Source organism: Taudactylus pleione, unplaced genomic scaffold (assembly GCF_031769625.1).
Source record: "Taudactylus pleione unplaced genomic scaffold, aTauple2 ptg000304l, whole genome shotgun sequence".
Lineage (NCBI taxonomy): Eukaryota > Metazoa > Chordata > Amphibia > Anura > Myobatrachidae > Taudactylus > Taudactylus pleione.
Window position 1 is genome coordinate 625812 of NW_028284705.1, and position 14807 is coordinate 640618.

The following is a 14807-nucleotide window of genomic DNA, read 5'->3' on the forward strand; positions in this document are numbered from 1 at the left end:
CCAAATATCGGTAAGTGACTAGATGATCGCCTGACAATGGCGCCCCCACCATCTCCCGGCACCTACCTTCTCCTCCATCAGCTGTGTCTTGACAGTTTTGCTGTCTGTGATGGGTACAGACTGGATCTTCTCCTGCCTCTGCTTGGCATCCAGTATCCATCGGATGAGCCACTCGTAGCTCTCCCGGTAGTAACGGAGCTGTTTGCCCAGCTGCTCTAGTTCCCTTTGTCGCACATCTATCTGCAGGATGATAGCTTGCCAACGCTCCAGCAACAGCTGGACCTTCTCCCGATAACGATCCAGATCTACGTCCCGCTCGCTGTGCGTCCGCAGCATCTTCTCACTCACCTCCCTGGCCTTGCTGAGGTCATTTTCCAGACCACTGAAGAGCGGCTGGTGACCTTCCACCTGCCCACGCATTCTCTGAAACAGCCAAAGATAAATCATCCAGTGACGGAAGTGGTGCCAAACCGAGACAGCTTCAAGCCTAGTTACTGACCTCAACACTGCTACACTCACACCCACTTATCCATGCTTAATGGTACTTACTGTTATTACCATACTCCCCTGCACCAGTGGCCCCTGACAATGGCAGCCCCTCACCCTCAGAGTTCCTTTCACTTACTGCCCCTAACCCCAGTTTCCCCACACTCTCCGAGATCTGTGCACTTGCTGTCCCTGGTCTCCCCACACTCTCAGAGATCTGTGCACTTGCTGTCCCTGACCCCAGTTTCCCCACACTCTCAGAGATCTGTGCACTTGCTGTCCCTGACCCCAGTTTCCCCACACTCTCAGAGATCTGCGCACTTGCTGTCCCTGACCCCAGTTTCCCCACACTCTCAGAGATCTGTGCACTTGCTGTCCCTGACCCTGGTTTCCCCACACTCTCAGAGATCTGTGCACGCTGTCCCTGACCCCGGTTTCCCCACACTCTCAGAGATCTGTGCACTTGCTGTCCCTGACCCCATTTTCCCCACACTCTCAGAGATCTGTGCACTTGCTGTCCCTGACCCCAGTTTCCCCACACTCTCAGAGATCTGCGCACTTGCTGTCCCTGACCCCAGTTTCCCCACACTCTCAGAGATCTGTGCACTTGCTGTCCCTGACCCCAGTTTCCCCACACTCTCAGAGATCTGTGCACTTGCTGTCCCTGACCCCAGTTTCCCCACACTCTCAGAGATCTGCGCACTTGCTGTCCCTGACCCCAGTTTCCCCACACTCTCAGAGATCTGTGCACTTGCTGTCCCTGACCCCGGTTTCCCCACACTCTCAGAGATCTGTGCACTTGCTGTCCCTGACCCCAGTTTCCCCACACTCTCAGAGATCTGTGCACTTGCTGTCCCTGACCCTGGTCTCCCCACACTCTCAGAGATCTGTGCACGCTGTCCCTGACCCCGGTTTCCCCACACTCTCAGAGATCTGTGCACTTGCTGTCCCTGACCCCAGTTTCCCCACACTCTCAGAGATCTGTGCACTTGCTGTCCCTGACCCTGGTTTCCCCACACTCTCAGAGATCTGTGCACTTGCTGTTCCTGACCCCGGTGTCCCCACACTCTCAGAGATCTGTGCGCTTGATGTCTCTGACCCTGGTTTCCCCACACTCTCAGAGATGTGTGCACTTGCTGTCCCTGACCCCATTTTCCCCACACTCTCAGAGATCTGTGCACGCTGTCCCTGACCCTGGTTTCCCCACACTCTCAGAGATCTGTGCACTTGCTGTCCCTGACCCTGGTTTCCCCACACTCTGAGATCTGTGCACTTGCTGTCCCTGACCCTGGTTTCCCCACACTCTCAGAGTCCTAGGCGCTTGCTGTCCCTGGTTTCCCCACACTCTCAGAGATGTGTGCACTTGCTGTCCCTGACCCCATTTTCCCCACACTCTCAGAGATCTGTGCACTTGCTGTCCCTGACCCTGGTTTCCCCACACTTTCAGAGATCTGCGCACTTGCTGTCCCTGACCCTGGTTTCCCCACACTCTCAGAGATCTGTGCACTTGCTGTCCCTGACCCTGGTTTCCCCACACTCTGAGATCTGTGCACTTGCTGTCCCTGACCCTGGTTTCCCCACACTCTCAGAGATCTGTGCACTTGCGGTCCCTGACCCCGGTTTCCCCACACTCTCAGAGATCTGTGCACTTGCTGTCCCTGGTTTCCCCACACTCTCAGAGATCTGTGCACTTGCTGTCCCTGGTTTCCCCACACTCTCAGAGATCTGTGCACTTGCGGTCCCTGACCCCGGTTTCCCCACACTCTCAGAGATCTGTGCACTTGCGGTCCCTGACCCCGGTTTCCCCACACTCTCAGAGTCCTAGGCGCTTGCTGTCCCTGGTTTCCCCACACTCTCAGAGATCTGTGCACTTGCTGTCCCTGACCCTGGTTTCCCCACACTCTCAGAGTCCTAGGCGCTTGCTGTCCCTGGTTTCCCCACACTCTCAGAGATCTGTGCACTTGCTGTCCCTGACCCCAGTTTCCCCACACTCTCAGAGATCTGTGCACTTGCTGTCCCTGACCCTGGTTTCCCCACTCTCAGAGTCCTAGGCGCTTGCTGTCCCTGGTTTCCCCACACTCTCAGAGTCCTAGGCGCTTGCTGTCCCTGGTTTCCCCACACTCTCAGAGTCCTAGGCGCTTGCTGTCCCTGGTTTCCCCACACTCTCAGAGTCCTAGGCGCTTGCTGTTCCTGTTGTCCTCACACTCTCAGAGTCCTAGGCGCTTGCTGTTCCTGTTGTCCTCACACTCTCAGAGTCCTAGGCGCTTGCTGTTCCTGTTGTCCTCATAGCCTTGGAATTCTGTGCAGCTTGTATTGCTGTAATAATCTGGGTGATTAGTGGTTGCTGGGTGACTGACGAGCATTATGTACCTTTAAGTCTGACTTGCTATTCTCCAGTTCCTTGAGGTCTGAAGGAACAGTCTGGACATCTTTCAGCTGGTCCTCATAGGTTTTCACTATTTCCTCCGCTCCGTGCGTGTTCCGTATAACCAGGTTTATCGTCTTCAGTCTGAAAAAGACGAATAAACTGGTCAGATCCTTGTGGTAACTGGACTGGGGCTGCCGTACTGACTACGCCAAGATGACAACACAGCACATACTTATCAAGGTAAATGGTGGACAGGCTGTAGACTTGGTCCATCTTCTGCAGAGTTACATCATGCTCAGATCTCAAAACCGGACCAGATTCTCCCAGGTCAGGTTGGGTCAAAATTTTCCGAGTTTTCTCACTCACTTTTTCCAGATTCTTCTGAATGGTTTCCAGTTCAAAGTGAATTTGCTGAGGAACATTGGACAGTTAGAACAAGCAGGGCAGACGGCAAAGGGACGCAGGACAAAGCTAACTCCCTCAGAAGGACAAACACGAGCAGCCGGCCGACGGGGGACTTACCTGCTGGTCTCCAATGCGCTGGGAACATTCTTTGATGGGATCTTTATCCAGAGGACTTCGGATCTTGGTGACTGTACGCGACTCGCAGCCCTCGAGCTGCAGCTGGATATTTTTCAGCTGCGAGATGTAATTCTTACATGTGCTCTCATCCTGCTCACCTGCAGACAGGCCGGAAGGACGGTTATAGCATACACACAAAATAAACTAGTCCGCCCTGAAATCACAGCAAAGGGTCTCATTGTGGTCTTACCTCTCTCCAGGCTGCGCAGGAGCATCTCATATTTCTGGGTGCAGGAACTATATTCTCTCTCAATGTTCATGCGGTCATCCGGGTGGAAGTTCTGCGAGTCCTGGCTGTCCCGCATGAAGTCCTGGTAGTGAATTTCTAGGTTTCGGAGTGACAGCTTTTGTTCCTCCAGGGTCATCGTGCGGAACTGCAGAGAAAGGAGGAGGGGGACACATCATCATCAACTCTACTAATACACCGTTCACAGAAGAACAAACCCATTCTGGCAACATAGGTTCCCCAGACATCACTAGGACTTATCAAAATGGCCGACATTGTGTTCTACGCAGGACTGAAGGCATAAAATCCTAAATACTGATTATTCCATTTTAGTAATAAACTATTTTAAATACTTCAGTCAGAAAAGGTCCTTTATTCTGCTAATAGAATTGGGGGAGACAGTACAGGAGACTCGATACTCACTGCTTGCTGTGTAAGGAAGGAGCCTTATGGAATCAGGACTGACTAAACGTGATAAAGGGACCAGGACTGACCAACCGTGATGAGTGACCAGGACTGAATAACCGTGATAAAGGGACCAGGACTGAATAACCGTAATGAGGGACCAGGACTGAATAACCGTGATGAGGGACCAGGACTGAATAACCATAATGAGGGACCAGGACTGAATACCCGCGATGAGGGACCAGGACTGAATACCCGCGATGAGGGACCAGGACTGAATACCCGCGATGAGGGACCAGGACTGAATACCCGCGATGAGGGACCAGGACTGAATAACCGCGATGAGGGACCAGGACTGAATAACCGCGATGAGGGACCAGGACTGAATAACCGCGATGAGGGACCAGGACTGAATAACCGCGATGAGGGAATGAGGGACCAGGACTGAATAACCATAATGAGGGACCAGGACTGAATAACCGCGATGAGGGACCAGGACTGAATACCCGCGATGAGGGACCAGGACTGAATAACCGTGATGAGGGACCAGGACTGAATAACCGTAATGAGGGACCAGGACTGACTAACCGCGATGAGGGACCAGGACTGACTAACCGCGATGAGGGACCAGGACTGACTAACCGCGATGAGGGACCAGGACTGAATAACCGCGATGAGGGACCAGGACTGAATAACCGCGATGAGGGACCAGGACTGAATAACCTCGATGAGGGACCAGGACTGAATAACCTCGATGAGGGACCAGGACTGAATAACCGCGATGAGGGACCAGGACTGAATAACCGCGATGAGGGACCAGGACTGAATAACCGCGATGAGGGACCAGGACTGAATAACCGCGATGAGGGACCAGGACTGAATAACCATAATGAGGGACCAGGACTGACTAACAGCGATGAGGGACCAGGACTGACTAACAGCGATGAGGGACCAGGACTGACTAACCATAATGAGGGACCTGGACTGACTAACCATAATGAGGGACCAGGACTGAATAACCATGATAAAGGGACCAGGACTGAATAACCGTAATGAGGGACCAGGACCGAATAACCGTGATGAGGGACCAGGACCGAATAACCATGATGAGGGACCAGGACTGAATAACCATAATGAGGGACCAGGACTGAATACCCGCGATGAGGGACCAGGACTGAATACCCGCGATGAGGGACCAGGACTGAATACCCGCGATGAGGGACAAGGACTGAATACCCGCGATGAGGGACCAGGACTGAATAACCACGATGAGGGACCAGGACTGAATAACCGCGATGAGGGACCAGGACTGAATAACCGCGATGAGGGACCAGGACTGAATAACTGTGATGAGGGAATGAGGGACCAGGACTGAATAACCATAAGGAGGGACCAGGACTGAATAACTGTGATGAGGGAATGAGGGACCAGGACTGAATAACCGCGATGAGGGACCAGGACTGAATACCCGCGATGAGGGACCAGGACTGAATACCCGCGATGAGGGACCAGGACTGAATACCCGCGATGAGGGACCAGGACTGAATAACCGCGATGAGGGACCAGGACTGAATAACCGCGATGAGGGACCAGGACTGAATAACCGCGATGAGGGACCAGGACTGAATAACCGCGATGAGGGACCAGGACTGAATAACCGCGATGAGGGACCAGGACTGAATAACCGCGATGAGGGACCAGGACTGAATAACCGCGATGAGGGACCAGGACTGAATAACCGCGATGAGGGACCAGGACTGACTAACCGCGATGAGGGACCAGGACTGACTAACCGCGATGAGGGAATAGGACTGACTAACCGCGATGAGGGAATAGGACTGAATAACCGCGATGAGGGACCAGGACTGAATAACCACGATGAGGGACCAGGACTGAATAACCGCGATGAGGGACCAGGACTGAATAACCGCGATGAGGGACCAGGACTGAATAACCGCGATGAGGGACCAGGACTGAATAACCGCGATGAGGGACCAGGACTGAATAACCGCGATGAGGGACCAGGACTGAATAACCGAGATGAGGGACCAGGACTGAATAACCGAGATGAGGGACCAGGACTGACTAACCATAATGAGGGACCAGGACTGACTAACCGCCATGAGGGACCAGGACTGACTAACCGCGATGAGGGGCCAGGACTGACTAACCGCGATGAGGGACCAGGACTGACTAACCATGAAGAGGGACCAGGACTGACTAACCGCGAAGAGGGACCAGGACTGAGGGACCAGGACTGACTAACCGCGATGAGGGACCAGGACTGACTAACCGCGATGAGGGACCAGGACTGACAAACCGTGATGAGGGACCAGGACTGACTAACCGTGATGAGGGACCAGGACTGACTAACCGTGATGAGGGACCAGAACTGACTAACCGTGATGAGGGACCAGGACTGAATAACCACGATAAGGGACTAGGACTGACTAACCGTGATGAGTGACCAGGACTGAATTAGCTGGATGTCCCGCAGCAGGTACTGGTAGGACAGAAGGCTCTTCAGGTCGATGTGCAGAGAGTGCCACATAGTAAGCAGGCTCTGGTGGCTGGCCTCGAGTCTGAGAAAACACAAAGCACATCGGTCATACGTGTAGAAAAAGACCGGTCAGACTAACAGACACAGATTGGAGAAAACTAATACGTGGAAACCACAGAGACACAAACAGGACTGGACGCGGAGAACAAAAGCCACGAGAGGCCACAAAAGGTGTAATCACCTGTTCACAGTATCCACTGCCTCCTTATTGGGTGGGGGTACAATGAAGCACACAGACGGCACCAAGGCATCACTTCCTGAAGCATTAAGGACTTTCCACTTGTTCGGCTGGGAGTTATTCACTAGTAAACAGTCATCCCCCTTATGTACAGTGATCTGCAGGGACAGAACAGTGTCTTACCATCATCAGTATATAAGTGTCACACACTCACCTCTTACACTGACCTACAGGTACAGAACTGTGTCACACACTCACCTCTTACACTGACCTACAGGTACAGATACAGAACTGTGTCACACACTCACCTCTTACACTGACCTACAGGTACAGATACAGAACTGTGTCACACACTCACCTCTTACACTGACCTACATATACAGAACTGTGTCACACACTCACCTCTTACACTAATCTACAGGCACAGAACTGTGTCACACACTCACCTCTTACACTAATCTACAGGCACAGAACTGTGTCACACACTCACCTGTTACACTGACCTACAGGTACAGATATAGAACTGTGTCACACACTCACCTCTTACACTGACCTACAGGTACAGAACTGTGTCACACACTCACCTCTTACACTGACCTACAGGTACAGAACTGTGTCACACACTCACCTGTTACACTGACCTACAGGTACAGAACTGTGTCACACACTCACCTCTTACACTGACCTACAGGTACAGATACAGAACTGTGTCACACACTCACCTCTTACACTGACCTACAGATACAGAACTGTGTCACACACTCACCTCTTACACTAATCTACAGGCACAGAACTGTGTCACACACTCACCTCTTACACTAATCTACAGGCACAGAACTGTGTCACACACTCACCTGTTACACTGACCTACAGGTACAGATATAGAACTGTGTCACACACTCACCTCTTACACTGACCTACAGGTACAGAACTGTGTCACACACTCACCTCTTACACTGACCTACAGGTACAGAACTGTGTCACACACTCACCTGTTACACTGACCTACAGGTACAGAACTGTGTCACACACTCACCTGTTACACTGACCTACAGGTACAGATACAGAACTGTGTCACACACTCACCTCTTACACTGACCTACAGGTACAGAACTGTGTCACACACTCACCTGTTACACTGACCTACAGGTACAGAACTGTGTCACACACTCACCTCTTACACTGACCTACAGGTACAGAACGGTGTCACACACTCACCTCTTACACTAATCTACAGGCACAGAACTGTGTCACACACTCACCTCTTACACTGACCTACAGGTACAGGTACAGAACTGTGTCACACACACACATCTTACACTGACCTACAGGTACAGAACTGTGTCACACACTCACCTCTTACACTGACCTACAGGTACAGAACTGTGTCACACACTCACCTCTTACACTGACCTACAGGTACAAATACAGAACTGTGTCACACACTGACCTCTTACACTGACCTACAGGTACAGGTACAGAACGGTGTCACACACTCACCTCTTACACTAATCTACAGGCACAGAACTGTGTCACACACTCACCTCTTACACTGACCTACAGGTACAGGTACAGAACTGTGTCACACACACACCTCTTACACTGACCTACAGGTACAGAACTGTGTCACACACTCACCTCTTACACTGACCTACAGGTACAGAACTGTGTCACACACTCACCTCTTACACTGACCTACAGGTACAGGTACAGAACTGTGTCACACACTCACCTCTTACACTGACCTACAGGTACAGATAGAGAACTGTGTCACACACTCACCTCTTACACTGACCTACAGGTACAGATACAGAACTGTGTCACACACTCACCTCTTACACTAATCTACAGGCACAGAACTGTGTCACACACTCACCTCTTACACTGACCTACAGGTACAGGTACTGAACTGTGTCACACACTCACCTCTTACACTCACCTACAGGTACAGATACAGAACTGTGTCACACACTCACCTCTTACACTGACCTACAGGTACAGAACGGTGTCACACACTCACCTCTTACACTGACCTACAGGTACAGGTACAGAACTGTGTCACACACTCACCTCTTACACTGACCTACAGGTACAGGTACAGAACTGTGTCACACACTCACCTCTTACACTGACCTACAGGTACAGATATAGAACTGTGTCACACACTCACCTCTTACACTGACCTACAGGTACAGATAGAGAACTGTGTCACACACTCACCTCTTACACTAATCTACAGATACAGAACTGTGTCACACACTCACCTCTTACACTGACCTACAGGTACAGGTACAGAACTGTGTCACACACTCACCTCTTACACTGACCTACAGGTACAGGTACAGAACTGTGTCACACACTCACCTCTTACACTGACCTACAGGTACAGATATAGAACTGTGTCACACACTCACCTCTTACACTGACCTACAGGTACAGATAGAGAACTGTGTCACACACTCACCTCTTACACTAATCTACAGATACAGAACTGTGTCACACACTCACCTCTTACACTGACCTACAGGTACAGGTACAGAACTGTGTCACACACTCACCTCTTACACTGACATACAGGTACAGATATAGAACTGTGTCACACACTCACCTCTTACACTGACCTACAGGTACAGATATAGAACTGTGTCACACACTCACCTCTTACACTCACCTACAGGTACAGAACTGTGTCACACACTCACCTCTTACACTGACCTACAGGTACAGATACAGAACTGTGTCACACACTCACCTCTTACACTGACCTACAGGTACAGATACAGAACTGTGTCACACACTCACCTCTTACACTGACCTACAGGTACAGAACTGTGTCACACACTCACCTGTTACACTGACCTACAGGTACAGATACAGAACTGTGTCACACACTCACCTCTTACACTGACCTACAGGTACAGGTACTGAACTGTGTCACACACTCACCTCTTACACTGACCTACAGGTACAGAACTGTGTCACACACTCACCTCTTACACTGACCTACAGGTACAGATATAGAACTGTGTCACACACTCACCTCTTACACTCACCTACAGGTACAGAACTGTGTCACACACTCACCTCTTACACTGACCTACAGGTACAGATACAGAACTGTGTCACACACTCACCTCTTACACTGACCTACAGGTACAGATACAGAACTGTGTCACACACTCACCTCTTACACTGACCTACAGGTACAGATACAGAACTGTGTCACACACTCACCTCTTACACTGACCTACAGGTACAGATACAGAACTGTGTCACACACTCACCTCTTACACTGACCTACAGGTACAGAACTGTGTCACACACTCACCTCTTACACTGACCTACAGGTACAGAACGGTGTCAGACACTCACCTCTTACACTAATCTACAGGTACAGATACAGAACTGTGTCACACACTCACCTCTTACACTGACCTACAGGTACAGATACAGAACTGTGTCACACACTCACCTCTTACACTGACCTACAGGTACAGATACAGAACTGTGTCACACACTCACCTCTTACACTGACCTACAGGTACAGAACTGTGTCACACACTCACCTCTTACACTGACCTACAGGTACAGAACTGTGTCACACACTCACCTCTTACACTGACCTACAGGTACAGAACTGTGTCACACACTCACCTCTTACACTGACCTACAGGTACAGAACGGTGTCACACACTCACCTCTTACACTGACCTACAGGTACAGGTACAGAACTGTGTCACACACTCACCTCTTACACTGACCTACAGGTACAGATACAGAACTGTGTCACACACTCACCTCTTACACTGACCTACAGGTACAGAACGGTGTCACACACTCACCTCTTACACTGACCTACAGGTACAGGTACAGAACTGTGTCACACACTCACCTCTTACACTGACCTACAGGTACAGATATAGAACTGTGTCACACACTCACCTCTTACACTGACCTACAGGTACAGATACAGAACTGTGTCACACACTCACCTCTTACACTGACCTACAGGTACAGATACAGAACTGTGTCACACACTCACCTCTTACACTGACCTACAGGTACAGGTACAGAACTGTGTCACACACTCACCTCTTACACTGACCTACAGGTACAGAACGGTGTCAGACACTCACCTCTTACACTAATCTACAGGTACAGATACAGAACTGTGTCACACACTCACCTCTTACACTGACCTACAGGTACAGATACAGAACTGTGTCACACACTCACCTCTTACACTGACCTACAGGTACAGATACAGAACTGTGTCACACACTCACCTCTTACACTGACCTACAGGTACAGAACTGTGTCACACACTCACCTCTTACACTGACCTACAGATACAGAACTGTGTCACACACTCACCTCTTACACTAATCTACAGGCACAGAACTGTGTCACACACTCACCTGTTACACTGACCTACAGGTACAGATATAGAACTGTGTCACACACTCACCTCTTACACTGACCTACAGGTACAGAACTGTGTCACACACTCACCTCTTACACTGACCTACAGGTACAGAACTGTGTCACACACTCACCTGTTACACTGACCTACAGGTACAGATACAGAACTGTGTCACACACTCACCTCTTACACTGACCTACAGGTACAGAACTGTGTCACACACTCACCTGTTACACTGACCTACAGGTACAGAACTGTGTCACACACTCACCTCTTACACTGACCTACAGGTACAGAACGGTGTCACACACTCACCTGTTACACTGACCTACAGGTACAAATACAGAACTGTGTCACACACTCACCTCTTACACTGACCTACAGGTACAGGTACAGAACGGTGTCACACACTCACCTCTTACACTAATCTACAGGCACACAACTGTGTCACACACTCACCTCTTACACTGACCTACAGGTACAGGTACAGAACTGTGTCACACACACACCTCTTACACTGACCTACAGGTACAGAACTGTGTCACACACTCACCTCTTACACTGACCTACAGGTACAGAACTGTGTCACACACTCACCTCTTACACTGACCTACAGGTACAGGTACAGAACTGTGTCACACACTCACCTCTTACACTGACCTACAGGTACAGGTACAGAACTGTGTCACACACTCACCTCTTACACTGACCTACAGGTACAGATAGAGAACTGTGTCACACACTCACCTCTTACACTGACCTACAGGTACAGATACAGAACTGTGTCACACACTCACCTCTTACACTAATCTACAGGCACAGAACTGTGTCACACACTTACCTCTTACACTGACCTACAGGTACAGGTACTGAACTGTGTCACACACTCACCTCTTACACTCACCTACAGGTACAGATATAGAACTGTGTCACACACTCACCTCTTACACTGACCTACAGGTACAGATAGAGAACTGTGTCACACACTCACCTCTTACACTGACCTACAGGTACAGATACAGAACTGTGTCACACACTCACCTCTTACACTGACCTACAGGTACAGGTACAGAACTGTGTCACACACTCACCTCTTACACTGACCTACAGGTACAGATATAGAACTGTGTCACACACTCACCTCTTACACTGACCTACAGGTACAGATATAGAACTGTGTCACACACTCACCTCTTACACTCACCTACAGGTACAGAACTGTGTCACACACTCACCTCTTACACTGACCTACAGGTACAGATACAGAACTGTGTCACACACTCACCTCTTACACTGACCTACAGGTACAGATACAGAACTGTGTCACACACTCACCTCTTACACTGACCTACAGGTACAGAACGGTGTCACACACTCACCTCTTACACTGACCTACAGGTACAGGTACAGAACTGTGTCACACACTCACCTCTTACACTGACCTACAGGTACAGATACAGAACTGTGTCACACACTCACCTCTTACACTGACCTACAGGTACAGATAGAGAACTGTGTCACACACTCACCTCTTACACTGACCTACAGGTACAGAACTGTGTCACACACTCACCTGTTACACTGACCTACAGGTACAGAACTGTGTCACACACTCACCTCTTACACTGACCTACAGGTACAGAACGGTGTCACACACTCACCTGTTACACTGACCTACAGGTACAAATACAGAACTGTGTCACACACTCACCTCTTACACTGACCTACAGGTACAGGTACAGAACGGTGTCACACACTCACCTCTTACACTAATCTACAGGTACAGGTACAGAACTGTGTCACACACTCACCTCTTACACTGACCTACAGGTACAGATATAGAACTGTGTCACACACTCACCTCTTACACTGACCTACAGGTACAGATATAGAACTGTGTCACACACTCACCTCTTACACTGACCTACAGGTACAGATACAGAACTGTGTCACACACTCACCTCTTACACTGACCTACAGGTACAGAACGGTGTCACACACTCACCTCTTACACTGACCTACAGGTACAGGTACAGAACTGTGTCACACACTCACCTCTTACACTGACCTACAGGTACAGATACAGAACTGTGTCACACACTCACCTCTTACACTGACCTACAGGTACAGGTACTGAACTGTGTCACACACTCACCTCTTACACTGACCTACAGGTACAGAACTGTGTCACACACTCACCTCTTACACTGACCTACAGGTACAGATATAGAACTGTGTCACACACTCACCTCTTACACTCACCTACAGGTACAGAACTGTGTCACACACTCACCTCTTACACTGACCTACAGGTACAGATACAAAACTGTGTCACACACTCACCTCTTACACTGACCTACAGGTACAGATACAGAACTGTGTCACACACTCACCTCTTACACTGACCTACAGGTACAGATACAGAACTGTGTCACACACTCACCTCTTACACTGACCTACAGGTACAGATACAGAACTGTGTCACACACTCACCTCTTACACTGACCTACAGGTACAGAACTGTGTCACACACTCACCTCTTACACTGACCTACAGGTACAGAACGGTGTCACACACTCACCTCTTACACTGACCTACAGGTACAGATACAGAACGGTGTCACACACTCACCTCTTACACTGACCTACAGGTACAGGTACAGAACTGTGTCACACACTCACCTCTTACACTGACCTACAGGTACAGATACAGAACTGTGTCACACACTCACCTCTTACACTGACCTACAGGTACAGATATAGAACTGTGTCACACACTCACCTCTTACACTGACCTACAGGTACAGATATAGAACTGTGTCACACACTCACCTCTTACACTGACCTACAGGTACAGAACGGTGTCACACACTCACCTCTTACACTGACCTACAGGTACAGGTACAGAACTGTGTCACACACTCACCTCTTACACTGACCTACAGGTACAGATATAGAACTGTGTCACACACTCACCTCTTACACTGACCTACAGGTACAGATACAGAACTGTGTCACACACTCACCTCTTACACTGACCTACAGGTACAGATACAGAACTGTGTCACACACTCACCTCTTACACTGACCTACAGGTACAGGTACAGAACTGTGTCACACACTCACCTCTTACACTGACCTACAGGTACAGAACTGTGTCACACACTCACCTCTTACACTCACCTATGTATAGAGACCACATATCTGCCACACGGGCATTCTTACCTCCATCTGTCTGTAGTCGCAGACTGCCTGAATAGGTTGTTCGCCTTTGGGAGGGTTGGCAGGACTCCGAGGTTTCAGCTGTATGATAGTCTTTGCCCGCTTGGCGAGGCTGGAGATTTGCGTCTTGTACTCAGTTAGCTGCTCCTTTTCATCCTGGATGTGGGAAAGAAAGATCCAACGCTTCACATATTCTCTTCATCTTATACCCGGGCTGGTAACGTACTAACATCCTGCCCGGTGCCCTCTCCCTTATTGTCTCTACACGTATGTATCACAGCAGTCACACATCGGGGTCACTAAGGACGGGCACACAACCAGTGATACTCGGGCTGGTAACGTACTACCATCCTGCCCG

The 14807-nt window shown here is 49.8% G+C and overlaps 1 protein-coding gene across 4 annotated transcripts in view; it reads right to left on the bottom strand.

Moving 5' to 3' along the window:
- The window catches only part of PLEC (plectin), a 249407-nt gene that overhangs the window by 37526 nt on the left and 197074 nt on the right, over positions 1-14807 (bottom strand). For all 4 annotated transcript variants that reach the window (XM_088442057.1, XM_088442055.1, XM_088442059.1 and 1 more), the window contains 8 exons: positions 14453-14605; positions 6809-6963; positions 6523-6649; positions 3627-3810; positions 3377-3534; positions 3087-3265; positions 2857-2995; positions 67-423 (listed from right to left, as the gene is read on the bottom strand). In XM_088442057.1, the coding sequence (XP_088298183.1) occupies positions 67-423; positions 2857-2995; positions 3087-3265; positions 3377-3534; positions 3627-3810; positions 6523-6649; positions 6809-6963; positions 14453-14605 (1452 nt within the window). The remainder of the gene's footprint in view (positions 1-66; positions 424-2856; positions 2996-3086; positions 3266-3376; positions 3535-3626; positions 3811-6522; positions 6650-6808; positions 6964-14452; positions 14606-14807) is intronic.